The following is a 15,484-nucleotide window of genomic DNA, read 5'->3' on the forward strand; positions in this document are numbered from 1 at the left end:
TCAACACGTTTTGCGTTTTATCCAAAAGTCTAACTGTTCTTCTATTTCCGCTTTATTAGCGAAGTTCGTCGTCTCGTTGTCTGCTTTATCTAAAAATCTGCGATTTCCGTTTTAGTCACCTTAATCGTATCCACCAATGCGGATTATTCTGATTCGAGAGGGATGTTTGTTGATCAAAGTGCGCTTTGAAACTAGTCAACTCGGTTTGCACTTCATTCACAAGTTTTCCGTTTTTTCCGGCTTTGGTTTCGGAGAAAATTCCTGTTTCTTTTAATGTGAGATGTTTGTGAGTTTTATCAGATGAAGGAAATCCATTATAATCCACTTCCATCCGTAAAGCGAAATTATTCCAACAGAAACAGTGCACACAACAAATGAAGTAAACATTTTTGTTGCCGGTTTTTTGGTTTTCAAACAAAAATGCCAAATCATCATTTTCAAATTTAGAGTTGATTTTCCCATAATTCCTACAAGGTAAGCGAGCCCTAAATCTGTGTCTACAAAAAGTCAAAAACATCATGACCATGACAGAAATCCCCTGACTTTCAGTTCAACTGGCAACCTTGGTCGTACCATTTCTTCAATCTGGCAACTTTCTAAAATAAGTAAAGTAAAACTAGGTTAAGAACCAACGTTAGGTTAACGTTCTCTGTGATCCGTGTGTCTTGTGTTTTTGTCGAGATTTTTATTATTTTACTGATTTAACAAACAATGAGGTGGACTGTATTGAAAGTGGCAGCTTGTGTGGGTGCGGCTTTCATTGTCTACTATATTAAGTATGATATCCGTGCGGCTGTTACATCAGCATTATCAAGATTTTTGAAGTGTTTATGAAAGTATCCGCAATGTAACATATTGATTGCATTTTTAGAAAACGCTGTGGAGGTCCTTTATGTCGATGTGTCTTGAGGCTTGATGAGAAAGTTGTAATAATTACTGGTGGAACTTCTGGTAAAAAATGTTTAATAAGAAAAATGATGTAATATGACTATAAAACCAAAATTTAATTTATCAATTCATTAGGTTTAGGACTGGCTGTTGCTGAACAGCTTGCTAATAGAGGTGCAAGCATATTTTTTACTGCAAGAGATCTGGATAAGGGTCTTGCGATCCAAGAATCTCTTAGAGCAAGAACCAAGAACCCTAAAATTTTCTGCGAGTATCTGGATCTAAACAACTTTGTTTCTATTCATCAATTTGTTTCCCGAGTGAACCAAAAATGTTCCAAAGTAGATTTGCTTATCAACAATGCAGGAGTATTTTTCCACCCTCCTAAAGAAACTGTAGATAAATTTGATGTCACATTTCAGACCAACTATTTGGGTAGGTTTGGGGTAATGTATGTTGGTGAATGAAGTTATTTACTCATTGTTATCTTTCTACAGGGCATTTTCTTTTGACTGAATTACTGCTTCCAGTATTAGCCGATCAAAGCCGCGTAATATTTTTGTCATCGGCTGCACATTCCTTAACTCAATCTTTGGACTTGAAGAGTGCATGCGTTTTCGACGAAGGAGCCACCGGAACATCAGCAAGATTTCAGAGTTACGCTAAAGCAAAGCTTTGCTTATTGTTGTATAGTAAGACTTTTGCACAACGTTACAAGGGTAAACTATGACATTACAATAATATTTCTTTTGAATAATTACTATTTTGGTTTTGTTTTAACAGATAGAGGAATTCGTGTTTATAGTGTAGATCCTGGATCAGTTGAGACACCGATGTACCGTCATTTTCCTTTCTTGACAAACCCGATTTTGAAAGCAATCCAGAAACCGATTCGCTTTATTGTAGTTCGCAGTCCATTCCAAGGAGCACAAACTGTTCTTCACTGCGCCTTATCTCCCAAACTGGGCAGTGAAACTGGACTTTACTACGCGTAATAAAAAACATCATTTGCTATATAAATTTCATACGTTTCAAACCGGCTTAATTTTTTTATAGTGACCTGGAAACCAAGACACCTTCCAATCTATCACAAGACATTCAACTATCGTCCCAGCTGTACGATTACAGTCGAGTTTGGGCAGGTTTGTCTGATTTTGAAAAAAGTAAGTCTGCCTAGTTTCGACTGCTCTACATGTCCGCCAAATGACGAATTGATCGAAAGAGTTGAGAAAGTGATTCAATTTCAACCTTGCACAGAGGAAGGAAACCCAATATAGGAAAAAAACGGAAGAACTTTCCGTGTTACATATCGGCGTTGTCCATGATGAGTGGTTTCGGATTCTTGAATATTGTGTTTACAGCTGATGGACTAGGGAGAATCAGAATTGACCCTTTTCCGCGCCTTATTAGTATAATTTCACAGGCATCAACTATTCCGTGTTGAGAATTGTTGGGATTTGGAAACAACTACCTTTAATTTGTTTGCTTCTTCTTTCTTCTGTATGTTGGTTTTCTTTAGTGATTTCTTGTAAAAGGTTTCTTAGATGTTTTCTTCAGAGACGTTGTCTCAACTGGTTAAGGTCTATTCTCTCCCCTTGCTTCAGCCAATAAAAATCCTATTCTATTAAGTGTGTTCGCAGCATTACTTAATCTATTAAATCAACTCAAGTGTAGAGAAAATTGTTCATTCTTAAGAATCCTAACAATAAGAATATATAAAGACGAAATCGCAAATAAAATATTAATATAAAGAGTTAAAATAAATAAACAACGAAAGAAAAATTATTTTTTCGACAATTTATCTGTAAGATTGGGACTAATTAACATCTGTAACAGTTATGGAAACATTTAAAACAACTTTACCGTATTTGAATTTGAATGATTTAATTTTGTTGAATCTCGGTAACCATAGAAGCGCAGCAGACAATTTGTTTTTAAAAACCATTTCATTCAAAACGGTTAAAGAACCCTTAGTCAGAGCCATAGACTCCTGGTCGGTTCACGGCAGTGTTGGCTTCCCCATCCCGGTTTCAGGGTAAACGTAAGCCGTATTGGAAACTGGAATGAGCGCTCTTGTGAGTGTGTCAGCTACTACGCTCAGCTACTTTTGAGAGCCTAGATGGCTCTGTTTCCAGTTTCCAGTTAACAATTCTGACAGGCCCCGCCCTAAAATCACTGAAAATTGGCTGCGTTTACCCTGAAACCGGGATAGGGAAGCCAACACAGCCGTGAAGAGACCAGGAGTCTATGGCTCTGCCTTAGTCTCCAGTCCTGACAGTTTTGACATTCGTATCTGGCACATAAGAGTATAAGCCATCAATAAAGAAACACATTTCTGGGTTTCTGGGTTTTAACATATTAAAGTTCGAAATTAATTTCTTGAAGTTCAGTCGATCCCTATCCTTGTGTTCAGTTTTCAGAATCATTTTTCAAATCTTTTGCAGGTCGGTGATTTTCAAAGCTCGAATCAAATCCATCTATCTTTTTTTTCGTGTTTGCTACCACCCTATTAGTGATTTTTAAATAAGTTAAAATGTATAATTTTTCCTTAAACTCCAATAGCTCTGAAAAAAAAAACAGTGAAACAATCAAACAAGTAAACAACTCATAATTGCTAAATAATAAATAATTTGGCAACGGTTAAAATTTAAAATTCAAATTCAGTCACCAGGGGCGCTGTATTGCAGCCCAGCTCCCCAGCAACACGAGTGTGACGAGGGAAAAAAAACCGTTAGAAAGTTTCTCACACTTGTGCCAGGCAGACATCGTCAATCAGAGCTCAAGAATCTTAGTTGAAATTTCGTAAAGTTTTAACTTGTTCTACTTCAGAATTGTTTTCTTCTTACTTCAACACGGTAAGCCTCTATTTTCTAATTATTTAGTACTATTACTAACCTAGTTTTGGTAAAATTGGTAGAAGAATCAAGTTCATTTCCCAACATTTTGAAGACTGCTTCCAATTTATCTTCCACATAGCTGGGATTTATTCCTACTGAATGTTTGTTTCTTCTAACGACAACAAGGTAAACCTTTTTTTCTCCTAATTTTGTATAAAAAATAACTTGGTTTTTGTTAAAATTTTTTAAGGAGAATCAAGTACATTTCCCACGGTATTTGAAGACTGCTTCCAACTGATCTTCCATCTAGCTGGCATTCGTTTTATTTCCCGATCAAATTAGCAGGTATTTGTCACATGAAATTCTTCCATGTATGTGTACTAAAATTTTAAATTTCTCAGAACAGTACTGACTACAGAGGGTCTGACCAACCCAAAGCAAAGAAGAACATGGGTTTGAAAACGAAAGCAGAGGAAGATGTTATATGTGATGAACATGCCCCTAAGAAAAGGAAGATCAATGAAATGATTGACTCTCTTCTGCTTGAAGTAGAAAACAAGAATGTGGCTTACTTAAAGTATTTTGTCGAACAAGACCAAACTGGCAACTTCCCGTTGAGTGAACAGTGGAGATTGGTATTCATTCCTGCCCTATCTGACACCACTATTTCAGACCAGATCTTTCATATCCTCAAGAAGAAGTACCCAGGCATACTGCTTGTGAAAAAGGAAGAGTTGACAAAAAACCAAGATTCTATGATTCTACCACGCAAGGCTGATACAGAGCAGCTCATTGAAGTACTGGAGCTGGTCGGCGCTGCGTGTGTTTTTTATGGGAACCTTAGTGACAGAAAATACGGCTGAAGCTACTGGTATAAAGCCACGAATTTGCGAGGAGGCAATGCCATTCCGAAGTCTACTCTTCCCCAATCTGAAACCCAAAAGCTTGATATGAGGAAAAAACTTGAATTCCAAACGGTTCAAGAACTGGAAGGATTGCTTCGGCAGAGGCGAACGCACTGGGCGACTCAGGCCATCTTCACTTGTCTACGTATATCGAAGAAGTGTGACTGCTATCCGAATAGATTCATCGTCTACAATGTGTTCAAATTCGCTCTTCAAGAATGGGGGGAACGAAACTTGCCCCGTCGGCGCGCTTTCGCCACATCCCTCCACATTTTTGAGATCTTTGGAGAAACAGAGTTTTTGGATACTCTAGTAAAAAATGAAACGAACTTGGAAGATGTGGTCCATTCAACGTTCACCGAATTCTTCAACACCCTGAGGGACCCACAACGGATTCCAACCGAACTGGCTACAGTATTGACATTCGACCACTTGATGACTTCTCTGGTTTTCTCTTTCGTATACCAGGTGAAAGTTCACGATGACGCTCGAAATGATCAAATCAAAACCAAAGATTATACGATCAAATCAAAAGCCGACAAGCTTGAAGAAATTTCACAGCTGATTCTTGTTATTCTCAAACTGATGGTGTCAATTCCGAAATCGAAGACTGAAAAGAAACAATTGAAGAGGAAGCTAGCCATCTACATCAACATTTTTGAACTGAAGCGGGTATCACAAAAACCGAACCTCTTGCTTAGAGTATGCACGTCGCACCAAGGAACACCCAACGAGTTCAAGCTGATCAAGTTGTTGCTGAAAGCAGGAGCGGATCCCAACGCTGTAGATCAACAACGCTGCAGCCCTCTTCATCTGCTGGCAAAAAGTGAACATCTCTCCTCTCATTCGTGGAGCGATTTTTCTTACTCTACTCGTGCTGAAAACTTCACTGCCATCGTTCGAGTTATCTTTGATGGAAGATTCCATCAAGATCAAGTCAATCTAAGTGGCCAATCAGCATTGGAGTGTCTAAAACCTCTTTCGAGCTATCCTGATGCTGAGTTAAGCCGACTGGTAGGCAATTTCTCGCAGGGTGTTCGTCCGTTATCTTGCCTCGCAGCGAAAGAAGTTCGAAGGAATCAACTCCCCTGTGAATGTTTACCTGTGACGCTTCAGTCTATGGTTTTGCAGCACTAGTTCGTTTCGAGACTGCTGGAGCCTAGAATTGTTTCCCTTTTTGGCATCTACATTTACCATTCCGAAATTTTTCGTATTGTTTCTTGTCTTTCGTTTGCATCGAATAACAACCTTTGCTTGTGAATAAAAAAACGAGTTAATAACTTATTATCTGAAATTTTAGATCTATTTCTTGCACTTTGTCTTAAACTATTTTAACAAATCTCTAAGTCGAAAATTACATGCCACGAAGAACCTATAAATAATGGTATTACATAAAAATTTTTTAGAAAAACCGCCTTAAAAAGTTAAATTCTGTTGTTTCACCAGGTGGCAGATTGATATTTGAGTTTTCAGTCTTGTCTTCAGGAGTTCGGGCAGGGGTATGGAGAGTGTTTACAACAGGGAGAAATTACATGAACATTATTGCCTTAGAGAACACATAAATTAAAAATAATTTTGGTAAAATACCTTGCAACACAAAATTTTTTGCTTGCATTATTTCAATTTTCATTTCTATTGTCACGAGCACCTAGTTGGCCAGGTACATTATGAGAACTGCTGAAAGCTGAAATTGGCTGAAATTATGTGAAAACATTTAGTCAAGAATGCACTAAGAATCATTAGCTAAAGATTAGGTGATCTATTACTAAAAAATAGTTAACTTATTATCCGATCTACGTTTTTTAACTTTTTAATTTGTTTTGAAATTTGAAATAACGAACGAAGTGTCATACTGTCATGTGCAACTAACTAAAGATTCAAAACTCATTACTAGATGTCGCCAACGTCGCCCTTGTTGTTCTTACATCGTGAAACGAGGAAAAATGGAGGAAACAATTGGTTGCTAATTTATACTTATATTCCTGTGATTTCAAATACCGAATTTAACTTCATATCAAATGTAGGTTCAGCTTGACCTAGTTTTCTTATTTTTATGTTTTTCTAACTTATTTCTCAAATTCTACTATTCTAGATGCATACTGTCAGTCTGTCAGTCATTCCAAGTTGCGCTCAAATAATTTCCATCCATTAGATCCTCATGCTGTCAAAAGCCTAAAACTCATGTTTGAAGCCCACATATAGTGGAATACAAATGTGCTGAGAAAAGGTATTTCCCCATTACTACTACCAGATCATTACAATTCAGATTTTCATGTAACATAGGTATTCTTGTTCATGAACCATAGGACTTTTCTGAATCTCGCAATTTTGGTGGTGTATTAACCTGCAACATTATGTTTGCTCTTAAGGCTGTTTCTACTTCTGTTTAGAAGGCAACCCAGCTGAGAGATAGGTAGAGTTTTATTTCTAATAAGTAAATTTGTGTAAATTTGTAAATAACATAGAGAATTTCCTTGTCCCATTGCTACTAAGAGTTTCAGTGACAGGAAGAGTGTGATGTGAATAATGTCGTGTGTATGCATACATGTTACAGTTCTGTTTCATGCCTTACTAAATTCATCACCCTAATGATAAAGGTAAGTATCAATACCAGAAAAGGTAAATATTGATATGCTTTATTAACTGTTATATTTCCATTAATGTAATACATTTTATTTTTACAGAGCACGTAAGAGATCCTTAAGAAAATGCTGTTCATTGTCCATGACGGAAGAGGGACTTCCACCTACGTGCTGCTACATCCTTATCTTCCCGACGTACGCTCACCAACTTCGCAAACTTAGCAGCTTCACTGCTTCAGTGCTTCTTATGCTGTAAAAAAAATTTTCTTGCTTCACTGACGAGGCTGGATCACTGCAGTTGCAGTGACACACCTGTAATCACTCACCACGGGATTATGGCCAGGTACCGGGCAATTGACTTATTTTCTTAGATTATCTACTAGTTCGTATTCGTCGTCCTATTTTCGTAGTCTACTACTTGCGTTAAACTCTCTATCTGTGTAATAATTCCAAAATCAGGCCCTTCTTGCGCGTAAAAGAAGTGTTAGTGTGTAACTTCGACGTTTCTTTTTTCTAACGCTAGATGGCTTTTCGATAACTTTCAGCTGTCAAAACAGTCATATTCAGTTACTTTGCAAATCTCTTTAAACATTTATCGGCAGCTGTTGTGTGGAAATTTTTTAGTGGAAACTGACGATAACTATTCTACCAACAAAGCTCACTTGTTAAATTTTTAATAATGTGTTTTTTTTTCTACTTCCGGTTTGCTCATTTCAGTCAGTACTTCAGTAAATATTCATTCGAGGAGCAAAAGAACCACATATTCGTGATCTTCGTCAAATTTGTGGTAAAGTTCATGTTATCTTTTTTTACGTAAGCGTACTTCCGGTTTTGAGAATTTTCCTGAACGTTCAGGAAAATTCTCGATTTTGGCCAAATTTTGGATTTCGTTTTTATCACACCTAATCGACCCCAAATTTCATGGAGATCACGAATATGTGGTTTAATTTGAAGACAGCTCAATGGTTGAGGAGCTATGGTTACTTCCGGTATACTTCCGGTAAATTAAAAAAAAACTAGCAAGTGAGCTTTGTTCAGTTTACATTTCTCAATATTGCAAGCTTGATATTGCGTTAAAAAAATTGTATTTTTAAATTATTGAGCTTAAAAACCTGACTTGTTTCTATCTGTATTATGTAACTTTTATTGGCATGTCACTAAATAAGAATTGTTTTCTCTTTATTCAGGTAATGCTGAGGAAACGTCGAGAAGATGGACTCAAAAACGTCGCCGGTATCTCCAAAATGTCAGCGCGGATCATCATTTGTTGTTGTTAATATGTTTGTGTTAATGTTAGTTAACCCGTTGGCTGCCACGCCTTTGTTCTCCCCTAGCTCTTAGCACAGGCCGCGCTGTTCGATCTCGTGGTTTACAAGCCGCGGGGTCGGAGAGTCGCCAAGCCCAAAATCTGCCACAAGGCGCCTTTTATAAGGCAATGCACCATAGTCCCCCCCCCCCCCCCCCTTGTCGATACGTTGATGGATTTTCTCCTGTCACCGTGTCAGCCCGGAATAGTCAGCATTGGCAAGTCCCACTTGGTCATGGATCCTTCAGACGTGGCGCGTAGAGTAGTAGAGTGCAACCTACGGGTTGTATGGCGTGGCAGCTAACGGGTTAACTTAAGTGTATGTATGTATGTGACTGTATAATGTGGTGGAATTATGGGTGGAGGTGGGACAATATAACACAATTTTTCTTATAAGATTTTTGTTCATTGTCTCTTAATTTATACCAAGTTTTGTTTAGGAATCCTATCAACTTCCAAGTCTTTCATTTATACTAAGATCAGCGATTGCCTTTTACTTATAAGAATTGAAACAATCAACAGTTACAAGTTTCTTTTTAACTAACCCTTGAAACATCATCGTCGAACCAATAGAACAAATCCGTATGGAGAGTGACTAGGGCAGTAGTCACTTCTAAGACATGAAACAAACAATTCACAAATCGGCAAACACTAAAGAAATCCAACACCGAAAGACACCTGCCGCAATGTTGACAGGCTTGAAGTTACTACCAAAAGTCTTACAAAAGAATTACCCGCATTAAAATTTTATTTTCTCATTTAAGATCAACAATTAATTCCCAATGACCAATGACCATGAAGACAACCGAAAATAAAAAAACTCAAGTAGAAATTTCAGCTCTAGCATTTAGGAATCTCCATGAGTAGGTTGCGGAAGCGTTGGTGGTGTAATATTCGGCTTCTTTATTGGTGTAGTAACTCGGGGCAGAGAAGTGCTTTCGGGGCTTCGGTGTAGTAAGTGGTAGTAACGTAAGTAATGGTGTAGCACTCCGCTGCCTTCGTGGTGTAAGCTGGAGCAACGTAGGTTGTAGTGCAAGGCGCTTCAGTGGTGTGACAAGTTAGATCCTCGTTGTAGTACCTGGGAACAGAATAGTACATGGGAGCATTATTATAGTTAGCTGGAACATCATAGATTGAAGTTTAATACTCGGAAGCCTTTGTGGCGTAGTACTGGAGACCTCCATATAGTAAGAAGGGTTTGACGTTGTTGTTTAGTAAGCGACGTGGTGAAGGTAGTGAAGCTCGGGGAAAACATACTTCGGAGCTTCTGCGTAGTAACATCAGGGCAGCACAAGTTGTGGTGTAATACTCTGGAACCTTGATGGTGTAGCACTTGGGAGCCTCAGTGTAGTAAGCTGGAGCAGCGGAAGTTTATGCTAAATAGCAAGACTGCACGGCAGTGCTTTGGTACCCGCCATACCAAGGAGACATCGGCACACCAGTGGTCGTCCCAGCCATCAACCATATAACACCCAACAGCAGCACTACGCCATAGTTTACTTGACAATTAGTAAATTTTAAAATTAATATTCAATTACGGTACTGGTATATTAACAAATAGAAAAAAGTAGAGTTGATTCACAACTCCATGGGAAAATCTTTACCTTTATTTAAAACTTTTAATGCGACGAAGAATTAAGTTGATGACAAATTATGCACGGCAGTTCCTGTTGCTGCAATGGAGATGCTCACTCGGCTGCTGAATTCTTTCAGATTTTCTCTTCTTTCATAGGACAAGACAATAAATAATTTGTATATTTAGTGCTTAGTGGATGCCATATTAAAACTCCACATAACAGAATATTTACCATTATATGTAGTGTAGTACTTCGGAGCATCGGTGTAATAATCGATCCTTTGGTAGTGTAGCTCGGGGAATAATAATACTGTGGGGATTCAGTGTAGTAGCTCAGGGCAGCATCAGTTGGGGCATAATAATCTGGAGCCTTGGTGAAGTACTTGGGGGCCTCGGTGTAGCAACTGGTCGTGCCGTATGTTGTGTAGTAAGGTGTTGGCGGAGTTGCAAGACACAACTGCAGCACGACGCCATAGTTTGCTAGACAAATAATTATTTGAACATTATAACTGTCATGTTAACGAATAATAAGTTGATTCACAACTCCATGTAAAATTTTTTACCCATGATTTAAACCAGCAATTCGACGAAGAATGCAGTTGGTGACAAATGGTGCGCTGCAGTTGCTGTTACCGTGCCGGAGATGCTCACTCGACCGATTTCTTTCCCTTTTTCCTTGCCCTTATGTACGACTAAACAATAAATAATTAAACAATTAATATGCAAGAACATCTGGCATGATAACAAAGAGAAAACACAATAGAAATTCTCAAACTCCATATAACAACAGAAAATTTACCCATGATTGAGAACTGATAATACGATGAAGAATCCAGCTGATGGCAAATAGTACACTACGGCTGTTACCGTGTCGGAGATACTCGCTCGACTGATCCCTGTCGACTTTTCAGTCGCCTTTTATACAACTTTTTCTCACCCCTCCTCTTAAGCCTTGCGGCTATTTTACCTTTTCAATAATGATGCTAAAACGTCCCGTTCTCACCCAACCTCTACACCACTGCATGAAACGTTTTACGTAATGATCTCCATGACCTTCGATTGAAATGCAAACTGGCCTTTCCTTCTGCAGGTGACGTTGCTGGGGATGGGTCTACAAAAACCAATATCAAAATGAATACCAAATAGCTTACCCTTGCGGCTATTGTACCTGCTTTGATAATGATGAAACACGTGTCATTCTCACCCAACCTCTACACCATCGCATGCCAGTTTTACGTAATGTTTCTCGTGACCTTCAAGCGAGAAGGACATCATGTCTGGACAAACTGGCCGACCTGTCTGCAGGTCTGCAGGTTGACTGGCATGCAAAAATCACAACGAAGATATGCAAAAATTTTAACGAATCGTGAACTCCTCACATATGTTGACTGCAAATAAGTTACCTCGAATATGAGTGAGGATTCCCCAGAGTCCAGCTATATTATTCCAAACTGGTATCAAGACGTCGCAAAAGGCCAGTAACGGAAACCAGCGACCAGTCTACCGTCAATCTACCCCAAAACGAAATTCATAACATTCGTGTTTGAACATCTGTTGGAAAGAATAAAATGATTATTGGCTACATGGATTTAAAAAATAAAACTGTTTCCTATTATATATCTGTACTCACATACAGATCTGGTACATGTAAATACACATTGCAGATTATTCACTTCACAGTTCACACTCTTCATTTCACTGAAACTCTAAGCAGCAATGCGACAAGGAAATGTCAAATGATCTACATTATTTACAAATTTACACAAATTAACCTATAAGAAATAAAACTCTACCTAACTCTTAGCTGGGTTTGCTTTCTAAACCAAAGTAAAAACAACCATAACAACAAACATACTGTTGCAGGATATGCCACCAAAAATTGCAAGATTCAAAAAAGATCCTATATGGTTCATGAGCAAGAATAACTATGTTTTATGAAAATCTGAATTTTAATGGTCTTGTAGCAGTCATGAGGAAATACCTTATCTCGATACATTTGTATTCCTCTATGTGTGGGCTTCAAACATGAGTTTTAGGCTTTATACAGCATGAGGATCTAATGGATGGAAATTGACTAATGAGCGCAACTAGTCAACTTGTTGGAATGACTCACAGTATGCATCTAGAATTTGAAGAAATAAGTTAGAATAACATAAAAATAAGAAAACTAGGTCAAGCTGAACCTACATTAGATATGAAGTTAAATTCGGTATTTGAAATCACAGGAATATTTGTTATGCCCATTTTGCCTCGTTTCACGATGTAAAAACAACAAGGGCGACAATGGCGACATCTAGTAATCAGTTTTGAATCTTTAGTTTGTTGCAACATCACGGACATCACATGACAGAATGAGCTGTCAAAATCAACATTCACCCCCAGTAGTGTACATGGTGCACCTACAAAAACACCGATACTAAATACTAAAAGATTTAAAAAATACTTTTGCAATACCTGTTGTCAGAATGGAACTAGAAGACATTTTTTTTTCTACGAGTGAATATGTCCAAACGGTAAAATTCTTGCAGTCGGTTCCATATTAATCATGAAGCTTACGTTTTAAATAACTTTATACATTTTTTTTCATTATTGAAAATAGCACACCGGCAATAAAGTTAGTCGACAGTCAACTTTGTGCGGATCTCAAAATATTATTTTAAATGGAAAGAATATAATCATGGGAGAGAGTATGATACGTGGTGATCTGGCTAATGTCAGAATGGGACAGTATTGCATTCTGAGTAAACAATCGGTAATCCGCCCACCATTCAAAAAATTTGCTAAAGGGTAAGTAACTTTGAATATGATATATCCTGACTTACTTTAAAGGACTGATATGTTTTGAAGAGTTGCATTCTTCCCTCTTCATGTTGGTGACCATGTGTTTATTGGTGAAAACTCTGTTGTAAATGCAGCTGTTGTTGGCTCTTATGTTTACATTGGGAAGAACTGTGTTATTGTAAGTGTTAAATTCTCTAAATGTTATTGACATTCAAACCATCTTATATTTGTTACAGGGAAGGCGATGTATTTTAAAAGATTGCTGCATGATTGCAGATGATACTGTTCTTCCTCCTGAGACAGTAGTGTCTCCATTTACTGTTTATTCTGGCTCTCCTGGTCACTGTATTGAAGAGTTGCCAGAAGCCATGCAAGATTTAATGATTGATTATACTAAGAGTTTTTATCAGCACTATATTCCGGATAAAGATGCTTCTGGTGTTAACCCGCTTAGTATTGCATCAAGAAAATGAACAGTAAAAAGAAAACGTTACAAAATTGTAGAACCGTTTCTACTCATCAGAAATTTGTGAATTTTTTTACTGAGTTCTGGTCCTACTTTCCTCGAAGTGGAGAGAGGTCCAGCATGTCGGCGAATCTGTATAGGGAAAAATGATTCAGTTGCTGGATATTTACTAAAACACAACTTAAATTACCGGTATATCTTGAAGCAACAATGAAGCGTCCTTGTCACAACCACAAGTTTTATAAGCCTTTAACAAGACATTACAATTATATATTTATACCATATTTACTGGCACGTCCTTGCGTTTTACCTGGATTAAAGTTTGAGGGGATGGGTATCTAGAAGCGATGGCTTGAGATGTTTCTAATGCAACCAGTGGAAATTGCATAAGTTGTTGCTGCCAAAGGCGCTCAAGGCCATGTCCGTCTTTGCTTACTTTTATATTACCACTAACATCGGCAGCGTAAAAATCAAATGTTTGTTCCAGTCTTTCTTCTCTACCATAATGTCACAAGCTTATCAGAAATTGAAAATATTAGCACATCTAATTGTATCTTACTTGAACGGACGTTCAGCTACGGCTTTTGTTATCCGAGCAATAATTTTACCCAACTCCTCAGCTGTTTCAACAGGCCACAATGAACAGTCGGTTTGTAGGAGTAATTTTACTTTCAGTGATTCCATGTCAGCAGATGTGAACACAACATCTTCGCTCATCGGAACATCAGCCTTCTTATTACTCTTATTGGTGTTTTCAGCAGTAGCAGAGACATGTTCACGAAATCGCCGTTTTTCCTTGCGGGATTGGTCTCTGTAAGCACATTTCATTTTGGATTAATAAAATAAAAAAATATTAACAGATTGTAAAACTACTTAAGGTATGCAGACAGGCCATAAACGACTAGGGTAAGCTTCTTTTTCTTAAGATTTCTTAAAATTGTGTTGACACAGTCACAGATTGAAGATTGTGCTAGTAAAACAAATTCTTGGGCTAACATAACAACCAATCCCTCGTCTTCTTCAACAAACGTGGATGTCGAACAAACCTATTTAATTGATCAATAATACATTTAATATTTTTACCTTGTTTATAGGACTAAATTTTTAATTGGAAAAAGTGTAAAAAATCACCTTGGCATCTTCATTTACATGATGATTAACTTTTTCCCTCTTCCAACACACTGAATTAGACACTGAAGACACAACAATAGAGTGCTTCATTTCAGATTCCTGGAGTTGAGTTAAAATGCTGCCACTGCTGGAGATTGAATCCAGTAGGCGTGAATCAATAAGTGCTGTAAGACTCTATAATGGAAACATAAAAAATATCAATACACAATCTAATCACATACTGTACAATGTGTCCACAAACTTTAAGGCATTCTGATGATCTATTGAACTTTTTGTTTGCTGCTTCTGCTGCTTTACAAGCTTTATCATATGCTTTGTCAAAGGCCTTGTCCTCCTTTGTTTTAGTTGTTTTTTTTGCAGGCTGATTATAATTGCTTACAGGTTCAGTTATGGGACAATTAACTTTTGGTATATTGGCATTTTGGGTTTCAGAAGAAACAAGCCTTGTTGTGTATGTCTCATAATCTAATCTTTCTGCTAAACTTGTTCTTACTTCAGTTTCCAGAATTCTGAATTTGATTGAAATAAAAGTTACTCTTGCTTACATTACTACTTACAACAGGAAAAAGTTACTCACTCAAAATCAAAGTCTTCATCTTTATTTTCATTGTTACGTGGTGGGGAATCCAAATCTAGATTCATCAACCTGGAAATGTTGTAGCAACATTACAGTTAATTTGGAAGAACTAACGTCAATAACTTATGTACTTACTCGTCATCAGAATTTAGGGCTTCGTGTAAAACATTCCTCTTACCCGGAGAAATTCCACAGAAGTGAACATCATCATCTGAGTCTGTTAATACGACAATTTCACTTGCCATTTTACGTTGTTACTTTAAGAGTTTCATCAACCAGATTCGAACCATCCACCTGTTTGTTCGAATGACAATGCACTGTCTTAAAACTATTTCAACCAAGCACATCTGACCTCTGAGAACCAACAACTCAATTCAAACAAACATAAACAGAAACTGAAATCAACCAATGAACCGTCGATTTAAATCGCCACCT

General features: G+C 37.7%; 4 protein-coding genes and 4 long non-coding RNA genes across 11 annotated transcripts; 5 read left to right on the forward strand and 3 right to left on the reverse strand.

Moving 5' to 3' along the window:
• Positions 1-611: 611 nt before the first annotated feature.
• Positions 612-2,516, forward strand: LOC124327222 (retinol dehydrogenase 11-like). Its single transcript, XM_046786188.1, has 6 exons — positions 612-776; positions 872-951; positions 1,024-1,323; positions 1,386-1,607; positions 1,672-1,879; positions 1,945-2,516. The coding sequence occupies exons 1-6, from the start codon at positions 712-714 to the stop codon at positions 2,063-2,065; spliced, it is 996 nt and encodes a 331-aa protein (XP_046642144.1). The 5' UTR covers positions 612-711; the 3' UTR covers positions 2,066-2,516.
• Positions 2,517-3,581: 1,065 nt separating this feature from the next.
• On the forward strand, positions 3,582-5,914 carry LOC124327203. The gene is made up of 4 exons (XM_046786164.1): positions 3,582-3,743; positions 3,806-3,911; positions 3,976-4,070; positions 4,127-5,914. The coding sequence occupies exon 4, from the start codon at positions 4,676-4,678 to the stop codon at positions 5,765-5,767; it is 1,092 nt and encodes a 363-aa protein (XP_046642120.1). The 5' UTR covers positions 3,582-3,743; positions 3,806-3,911; positions 3,976-4,070; positions 4,127-4,675; the 3' UTR covers positions 5,768-5,914.
• A 185-nt stretch (positions 5,915-6,099) lies between these two features.
• Positions 6,100-6,761, forward strand: LOC124327416. Its single transcript, XR_006916124.1, has 3 exons — positions 6,100-6,384; positions 6,525-6,650; positions 6,723-6,761. It is a non-coding gene; the product is annotated as an uncharacterized LOC124327416 (long non-coding RNA).
• Positions 6,762-6,810: 49 nt separating this feature from the next.
• Positions 6,811-8,714, forward strand: LOC124327422. Of its 2 annotated transcripts, none has more exons than XR_006916133.1 (5): positions 6,811-6,857; positions 6,937-7,043; positions 7,124-7,249; positions 7,315-7,555; positions 8,400-8,714. It is a non-coding gene; the product is annotated as an uncharacterized LOC124327422 (long non-coding RNA). The 2 variants fall into 2 exon arrangements; XR_006916132.1 differs by having other exon boundaries at positions 7,124-7,227.
• Positions 8,715-9,424: 710 nt separating this feature from the next.
• Positions 9,425-11,076, reverse strand: LOC124327373. Of its 3 annotated transcripts, none has more exons than XR_006916042.1 (6): positions 10,894-11,076; positions 10,658-10,786; positions 10,327-10,574; positions 10,123-10,241; positions 9,666-10,017; positions 9,425-9,436 (listed from the first exon to the last, which is right to left on the reverse strand). It is a non-coding gene; the product is annotated as an uncharacterized LOC124327373 (long non-coding RNA). The 3 variants fall into 3 exon arrangements; XR_006916041.1 differs by lacking the exon at positions 9,425-9,436 and adding an exon at positions 9,456-9,596 and having other exon boundaries at positions 10,123-10,238; XR_006916040.1 differs by lacking the exon at positions 9,425-9,436 and adding an exon at positions 9,456-9,596.
• Positions 11,077-11,164: 88 nt separating this feature from the next.
• LOC124327420 lies at positions 11,165-12,172 on the reverse strand. Its single transcript, XR_006916130.1, has 4 exons — positions 12,076-12,172; positions 11,498-11,994; positions 11,263-11,393; positions 11,165-11,205 (listed from the first exon to the last, which is right to left on the reverse strand). It is a non-coding gene; the product is annotated as an uncharacterized LOC124327420 (long non-coding RNA).
• A 257-nt stretch (positions 12,173-12,429) lies between these two features.
• On the forward strand, positions 12,430-13,625 carry LOC124327312 (dynactin subunit 5-like). The gene is made up of 4 exons (XM_046786311.1): positions 12,430-12,607; positions 12,694-12,881; positions 12,942-13,053; positions 13,112-13,625. The coding sequence occupies exons 1-4, from the start codon at positions 12,560-12,562 to the stop codon at positions 13,346-13,348; spliced, it is 585 nt and encodes a 194-aa protein (XP_046642267.1). The 5' UTR covers positions 12,430-12,559; the 3' UTR covers positions 13,349-13,625.
• LOC124327158 (crossover junction endonuclease EME1-like) lies at positions 13,274-15,460 on the reverse strand. The gene is made up of 9 exons (XM_046786084.1): positions 15,185-15,460; positions 15,050-15,118; positions 14,714-14,981; positions 14,473-14,646; positions 14,215-14,387; positions 13,901-14,152; positions 13,652-13,838; positions 13,532-13,588; positions 13,274-13,473 (listed from the first exon to the last, which is right to left on the reverse strand). Exons 1-9 carry the CDS (start codon positions 15,292-15,294, stop codon positions 13,366-13,368), a joined length of 1,398 nt encoding a protein of 465 aa, XP_046642040.1. The 5' UTR covers positions 15,295-15,460; the 3' UTR covers positions 13,274-13,365.
• Positions 15,461-15,484: the final 24 nt, after the last annotated feature.

Source organism: Daphnia pulicaria, chromosome 2, assembly GCF_021234035.1.
Source record: "Daphnia pulicaria isolate SC F1-1A chromosome 2, SC_F0-13Bv2, whole genome shotgun sequence".
Taxonomy (NCBI): domain Eukaryota; kingdom Metazoa; phylum Arthropoda; class Branchiopoda; order Diplostraca; family Daphniidae; genus Daphnia; species Daphnia pulicaria.